Consider the following 7,738-nt stretch of genomic DNA (forward strand, 5'->3'; position numbering starts at 1 on the left):
CTAAAGAAACAAACTGAAAAAAAAAAAAAGCCCGCCAAACTAATGTCTGAGAGTAGACCACATGCAATTGACCTGAGTTATAAAAATGTTACAAAATTGCAGTTTGTAACATTTTTATTCCCTTCCGACACCATCCCTCTGTCCATATTGGCCTCACCCTAAACTTGAGCAGCCCCCAAGGAATGCCAACAGAGACTTGAGTCTAATTCTTTATACAAGGTTTATTCTCCCTGCCTGAGTGGGACTCGTTCAGCTGTCACATTTGTGCTTTCCCAAGACCCTCACTGCCTTAAGGTGACAGCCATTTCTTAGAGAACGACCGGGGCATTTTCGGGAGGCGCTAGGCTCTGACCTAGCCCTGTCTGGAGTGGTCACTGCGGACTCTCGGCAGATCACAGTCTCGTAGTGATGCTCTCTGCCCCTTGCTCTCATGGCCCAATGCTTTTCCAAACACGGGAGACATTTTCCCTTAATTGGGAAAGTTCTGATTTCTTTCTCCTGTTATTTCTCCTTTGAATTTTGTCTTTTAAGTAACGGGGCCAACACTTTTTCTTCTGTGTTGAAACAACTCGAGAGAATCCAGGCTCAGCCACTGGGTCGTTTCCATATTGAACATTGGTAGTTGTGTTGTCTTTCTCCAGAAAAGAAGGACAGTTTTAGTTTCCCACCTTCTTGTATATTCCTGGGACATTCTGCCTATTCTGAAGCCTGAGAAGTCTTGGGTGGCCTCACAGGAGGAATGAGCGAAGGGGGAGGGTCCAAGCGAGGGTGATTGACAGGAACATAGTGGGATCTTCACCAGGGACCACAGGGCTCCCACGTCAGCTCTGTGATTCTGAGCAAGGGTGCCGGGTCTCCTATCTGCTGATGCTCAGGGAAGTAGGGGAGCGGGCTCCTCTCCAGGTATTCCAGAAAGTGTGACAGCTTTCACAGATAATGGTGTATCATGGTGACAGATACACCATGAAACAGGCACCCAGCATGTCATTGTCATTAGTAAGCCTCTCCTTACATCAAAAACAGTGCAGACTCACAGTGGATTTTAGCCACTGTGCAGTTCTTCAGTCAGAGGACACGAGATAGGCAAGGCATGACTATAATGTTGTCCCGGGCACTTTCTGGCACTGGAAAGGGGTAATCCTTACAATGGGTGCAAAAGCTGGGGGTGCCTGACGGAAGGCTGGAGAGGTGAGTGACAGCCCCTGCTCTCAAAATGCTCCAGTGATGGCGGGGAGATTTTCTTGTCCTCAGAGGCACCAAAAACCTAGTGTGGAGATATTTTGTGGATGGGATGACCTCACACCCAGCGCCCTGCACCCACGGTGACACTGAAGCACATTTTAGTGGCACCCTAGCACTGCCCCCAACAAACCATGACTCTAAATGAAGCATGTAGAGGAGTCGCTGTTCATAAAGTGTGTTAGACGCCAACCTTGTACTTCATGCCCGTATTTCACTACTGTCAAGACCAAACTGTTGGTTGTTGATTTCAGTACAACCACTATGGTGTATGAGCGTCTGCTGAGTCCCGCAATGTTTGTCACGTGCGGGGGATTAGATTCAGGGTCAATAACACAGTGTGTGCCAAGTCCTCCATAATGCGTTTCTCCAGAAACGGGTGACGTCCATACCTTCTGAAATTAATCGTCTTTCCATTTTTTCCAGATAACTTGTTTAAACCCAAAGAAAGGTACATTTCAGAGAAAGAGATGCACATGCGATCGAAAAGGTACTTGGTTATTATATGAGGGGGGAGGGGAGTGGGGGGAGGGGGAGGGGGGAGAAAAGGAAGGAGGGGGAAGGGGAGAAAAGAGGGGGGAGGGGGAGGGGAGGAAGGAGGGGTGTCTTGATGGAGCTTGGCACTGCCCAGCGGGGCCACTGTTTCTGGGTCCACATTTAAGGTCTGAGGTCTTCTTGGCCGTGAATTTGAAAGTCTGGCTAAAAGAAATGCAGTTGTTGAATTGCACCTCTGAATGTTAATGCCATTTTTGGAAAAACCTTAGGAAAGTGGTGGGTCTTGGATTCTGAACCGATCCAGTAATTGGTCTCTAAGAGATCCCCAGACTCATAAGGGAACACTTCTGAACATTCCCATCATCGCTCTGGGCAACTTTGGTTTGTCACTATGCGCCTCGGAAGGTAACCTTACGAGAAAGAGAGAAACTGTTTCTCCTGGGGACCTTGATGGAGGCAGGGCCTGTAGGAAAACACCTAAACATGGGGGCCAGTGGCACCTGGGAGCCAGCGAAGCAGCAGAGGGCCACAAACTGGCCTTCCTGGGCGGGTTGGGCGGCCCTGCCACCAGCAAACCGTCCCTGGTCTATGTGGCCGGTTGGTATTCCAGACGCCTGCTAATTCTCACCCCCCGGATGCACTCAAAGGCCGCCATTCTTTCTAGGACCCGGCCTCCTAACCGGAATGTAAGAACTGGGCAGCGTTGGCCTAGCTTGTGCAAGTAAAATGTCATTCATTTATAACAAAGTGTCTAGCACAGGGAGGCATTATAATAATTCAACCAAATTGATAGTGCTCTTAGAGAAACCACGGAAATGGGAAGAATACGTTTCTCCCCACTTCAGGCACAAAAATGTCGCTCTTACCATGATTGTGCTATTTCTATGATAACTAGCCACGCTGACCATCTGTAGGGACCCTCTTTGTAAATAAAACAAGTGAAAGTGAGGAGAAGGGGGACCATCCCATTCATGACCCAATGCCCTGCGTTTTAAGGGGGGGTTTAAAGGGCCACCGGGTTTAGGGTTTCGAGACTTGCTGTTTCAGAAGTGCAAAGTTGGGTACACCTCAAAAGTAATCCCTTTCAATTTAGTGAACAAAACTCAGCCAAATCTTCCCCTCTCAGTCCCCAAACCCAAAGCTGCTAGTATGGAGTCTTCCAATTAAAACAACAGATGTCAAAGCAGCATTTGTGGACAGAGAGTGTCACACTATCGTTTTCCTGAAGAGGAAACAGAGACTCGGACGGGACCAACAAGCGAGGTGATGGTGACATCAAGTCACTGCTCCCCCAGCCAGGGGCCAGGTCCCCTCTGAAATTGGGTGCTGGCCCTGCTCTGGGGGCTGTGCCCTGGGAGGCTCTGAGACCTCACCCACCCACAGAATCACACTGGTGCTTTCTTTTCTTTTGGATCCTTTCTTATTAATTACGTTGTTAAATTACATTTTCATTTTAAAAAATTCAAACAATGGAGATGAAGCTCAAGTCCCTCATGACCAACTACCCCCCTCCCACCCCCCTCCCCCAGCCCTGGTCCATCTCCAGAGACACCCAGTGGTCAGCCTCCTGTGTATCCTTCCAGGTCTTTCCCTGAAAATAGGCTTCTGTTTGTACGTATACAGTTACCTAATTTTTAACCATAATGGGATCTGTTATCTTTGTATAGCTCGCTCTTTTCACTTTATGTCTGTGCGGTCTCCCTGTGTCTACCAATGCAGACGATTTTCCTCCTGGGTTTTAACTCTCTGCAGAGTGGTCTAGTGTATGGTTGTAGCCTGTTTATTTAGGAAGCTTCTTGAAGAAAACCCTGCGTCAGAGGTGAGACCTAGGAAGGCTTATCTTAACTCCCCACGTGATTCAGATGGTCCACATTGGGAAGACGGGTCTCTATGGATCCAAAGGGATTTCCACTGTGGAGCTTTGGGACATCCAGCTTTCCTACTGATTCCTTACAGCCCTTCCTGGAAGAGCTCCTGGAAGTGACGGTGTGTGTCCATTATTGTTCAAACCAAATCAATGCTCGCAGCGTGCTAGCTGCAGTGCGAGGCACAAGTGTTTCCAGGTCACTTTGTGTTCCGAGCTGGGGACAATGCTGTGTGCTCTCCATCAGTCACATCCCAGCTGAGGGTCTTTCCACAAGCTCCTGACCTCGTGGGGCTTAGGCTCCTTATCACGGAACAGCAGGACACTGTCTGCCTCTTGCAACTGCTGTGAGCATGACATGAGAAAATTCATGTCAAGTGATTTGCCTCGTGCCCAATAACCAAAGTAATGTCACCTGTTACTTTTGTCATCATTGATATTTTTATTCTTCGTAATTATTATGTTAGCAGTGGAACCTTTTAAACAACATTTGTCGGGCTTTCAAACATGAGAAAAAATAAAAACGAGATGCTTTAACCGAGTGCCATGTATGTGAACCCGACAGCACTGTGTCTGTGGGTTCTAGTGGAATATTGCTTGGCATTGGTACAGAAAGAGTTTCCTTACAAGGCAGGAAAGAAATGTCCAGAAGAGGGGTCCCTTGGGCTCTGCTTATAACCTGGAAGCTCCTAGTTTTACACTAGGACAAGCACATCAGATTTATATCTGAGATGAATTTGGAAATAGCTTAATCAGGAATGCAGTCGGTGAGGAGGTAAACACAGGCTCTCACGCACACACACATTCGTGTACACACATATACGCACGCGCACACATGCATGCACACACACGCACACACAAGTATTTATTGTGCGTTATTCCAACATCATTCCTGCTACTTCCATTTACTTGCTGCTCCTTTTCTAAGTCAGATAGATAAAGGCAAAAATTGAATGGCGAAAACGTATTTAGGGGCAAATTTGCACTCAGAGAGCTTAGTCTAGGACCCTCCTTTTACAAGCAAGTCACTAAGTATCATAAAGAATGGAGGGACAAGAAAAGTGACTTCTAAATAAATCACTGGCCTCTCCGGCTTGGCCCTCCGTGGGCCTCTGCCTGCTGTCCCCTCCTTGCCTCAGTAGCCCGATTCTGGAGACTGTCAGGGGAGGCCTGAGTCGTGCCGTCTTGCAGCTTCGACATGGCCCACACGCAGCTGTTCTTCCCTTTGAAATGGAGGAGTCTGCTGAGACGTCAGGATGCAGAGCCACCCCAGGTACGCGTCGTCTTGCTACCATTCAATACGTTTCCTGGATCTGTTTCAGGATCTATAATAACTTGCCAGAAGTTAAAAAGAAAAAAGAAGAACAAAAGAAGAGGGTGATCTTACAGAGTAACAGACTCCGTGCTGAAGTCTTCAAAAAGGTAATGGCCTGGCCACCGGCAGGTGCGACGCGTGTGTGGCACGCAGACGCGGACTCTGACCTTGACATCTTTGTCTCCTACTTCCCTAGCAATTACTGGACCAGCTCCTTCAAAGGAACGCCGTCTAACCACAGCCTGCCCTGCTGACCTCGTACCTGGACCTGGGATGACTTCAGACACTGGATAAACCATTAAACTTAGCATTATCTTCATGACGTCAGACACTGTTTTTACTCTTGATTTTTTTTTTTTTTTCGTAAAGGAAAACCTAGCTTCCTGAATTGTTGACGCAAACCAAGCAGAAACAATGACCCTGGAGGAAGTGGGTCAGCATACTGGTGGGTGATCCGGTCACATAACTCACCAGATACAGTCCCTTTACTTCTTACTTCTGAATTTTCCCTTTTGCTTCTGATTTTTCTCCCCCTACCATTTCCACCCAGACAGAAAGACCTTATACGTTCACATGGGCTTAGATCCCTGGGGGCGATTGTTTTTTTCCCATCAAATTTCTGGGACCCAAATCCATCACTTTTTAAATACCAATCCCAACTTCTGCCAGTTCTAGCAACTCCAAACTTTAGGTCATCACACGGTGTGTTTAAAACCTCCCTGGATGTGTGTGCCACGTAGACCTGGAAGCTGACTTTGGAAATAAGTGGGGCTGTGCCAGGGAGCAGGGAGCAAGCAGTCTGTTTCCCTGTGACCAGGGGGTGGTCAGCACAGCCCTCCCTGCCCCACCCCACTCACAGCACCTTTCTTCCTTTAGCACGGGGTCTGTTTCCATGGAGGTTATCAGGGCAGAACTGGCTGAAACTAAATGTAGGTGAGTGCAGTGTTCTCTGCACAGCCCCTCCTTCCCCAAGGAAGAGCGGTGTTGCTAAAAATGGCCCGATGGCTCCAAGGCTGCTGTTCGTTCTTCCAACATTTACAAAGTCCAAGATTTATAAATGTACGCTTGGAGAGTTAAGAACAAACCAAACCAGTTTTTATCAAAAATGGAAATAAATGCAATTATTACAAAAATGCAAGTATTTCTCTGTTATGTATTCTGTGTGAGCACTCATCATAGCTGGGGTTCAGGGAGCAAGGCCACGAGGACCTGGTGGGAGCCTTTGACCTGCGCGTCTGCTGCCCCAGCACCCAGGCCAGGAGCCTATGGCTTCCGGGCGCCCTGGGGAAGAAGGCTGTCTCCCAGAGACGGGCCACTAGAGAAGCAGGGAGGGTGTTGAGAGCAGGGTTTGGGACCCTGAAGACCCCAAATCTCCCTAGGGAGTCTCCCTAGGAAGGAAAAGGCAGTGTAGGGCATTAAGCGGGAGCCCTGGTGACACGTCTGTCTGCTCCCCTCTGCTCGCTGCTGCTACTTAGTGGGTTCCCTTTTCTGGAATGCCTTTCTGTGTCTGCTGGAAAACTGTTTAAAAACTCCGCCTCTGGGCTCTCTCCTGACACCGTCCCCTCTCTGCCCTGCCCTGCAGTATGGATTGGTACGCAGCTCTTCGTGCACATTGTATCAGAATCTGTGCTGGACGACCTAACAACACAGCGGGGAGTCACACCTTGGCTGCACGGCTCCCTGGTCCACATCCTTAGGCAAGGGTCTCAGTCTGGAGCCAGTCGGAAGAGAGAAACCATTCAGTCACGTAGACAGGGAAGTCTAGTGTATATGAATATTAACCATAATGGAGGATCGGAGTAATGGAGTGGCTACTGAGAAGTAGAAAGAACTGGAAAGAACACAGGTGGAAACAGCAGATAGAGGGAGCAGCACTACCCCTAGAAAGAGCACCCTCCATTCCTGGGCTGAGACCTAGATATTGTGGGAGAGGGCGTGCTTGGAGCTGGGCAGGTGACAGAGAAGGTTCTGTGCTGCCATGCCCATGGAACTTGTTGAAAATGCACTCTCTGGAACTTGCTGGAAATCTGCATTCCAGGATGACACTCTGCTGCTGTGCCACCTGAGGGAGGGCACCCCAGGAAGCAGCTGGCCACTGAGTGCTGTGCAAATTGTCCCAGGTCCAGGAAGCGACCCTCTTTCCCCCCTGCAGTCCCTCTCCAGCTCCCTCTACTGACACAGGTTTGCATTGTACCAGAAGGCAAAGAGAAACCATTCAAAGGGGGGGAATCCGTTCTAGCAGAGCAGGCAAAAAGGGTGAATTTGGAGGTGAGAGGTGATAAAAGGTGAGAGGTGATAAAACTGCCACGGCAAGTTATGAAACCTTGCCGCAGTTTCCTCATCATAAAACGGAGAAAATTATGGTGCCTCCTTCACAGGAGGGCACCTGTTATGGGACTAGAAGTCAGTGTGAGTTCATAATTAGAAGGATGCCTGGCCCAAAGCAAACACAACCTGAGTGTTACCTGTCACACATATGTAGATATGGAGGTGGGCGTGTCCTGAGAAACCCTGACTATAGAGGCTGTGGCTTGTTCATTCCCATAATCCCTCAGCTTGGCCCAGAGAAGATGAGCCAAAAAGACCTTTGAATTTGTGGGTGTTACTACAGCAAAAATCATAGAAACAGGATGCTTTGCAAACTTATTTTGTTTTCTCTCAAGCTCCTCTAACTCTTATAATTTCAACATAAGCTTACCCTTAGGGCTAATTCTGGCTTTCCTGAACTTATCAGGCCTCTTCCAGGATGTTACACTGAATTTCTATTTACATTTTTAATTTTTTTAAATAAAAACTTTAAATCAAGTCAATGACATTAGTTCAGG

At 48.2% G+C, this 7,738-nt stretch overlaps 1 protein-coding gene across 2 annotated transcripts in view; it reads left to right on the forward strand.

Moving 5' to 3' along the window:
- Positions 1 to 6,049, forward strand: part of LOC308508279 ((E2-independent) E3 ubiquitin-conjugating enzyme FATS) — a 194,262-nt gene extending 188,213 nt beyond the window's left edge. For both annotated transcript variants that reach the window (XM_081074718.1, XM_081074719.1), the window contains 3 exons: positions 1,666 to 1,729; positions 4,921 to 5,020; positions 5,110 to 6,049. In XM_081074718.1, coding sequence (XP_080930844.1) covers positions 1,666 to 1,729; positions 4,921 to 5,020; positions 5,110 to 5,148 — 203 coding nt within the window. In that variant the 3' untranslated portion in view covers positions 5,149 to 6,049. The remainder of the gene's footprint in view (positions 1 to 1,665; positions 1,730 to 4,920; positions 5,021 to 5,109) is intronic.
- Positions 6,050 to 7,738: the final 1,689 nt, after the last annotated feature.

This window comes from Rhinolophus hipposideros (assembly GCF_964194185.1).
Source record: "Rhinolophus hipposideros genome assembly, chromosome: 15".
Classification (NCBI taxonomy): Eukaryota; Metazoa; Chordata; class Mammalia; order Chiroptera; family Rhinolophidae; genus Rhinolophus; species Rhinolophus hipposideros.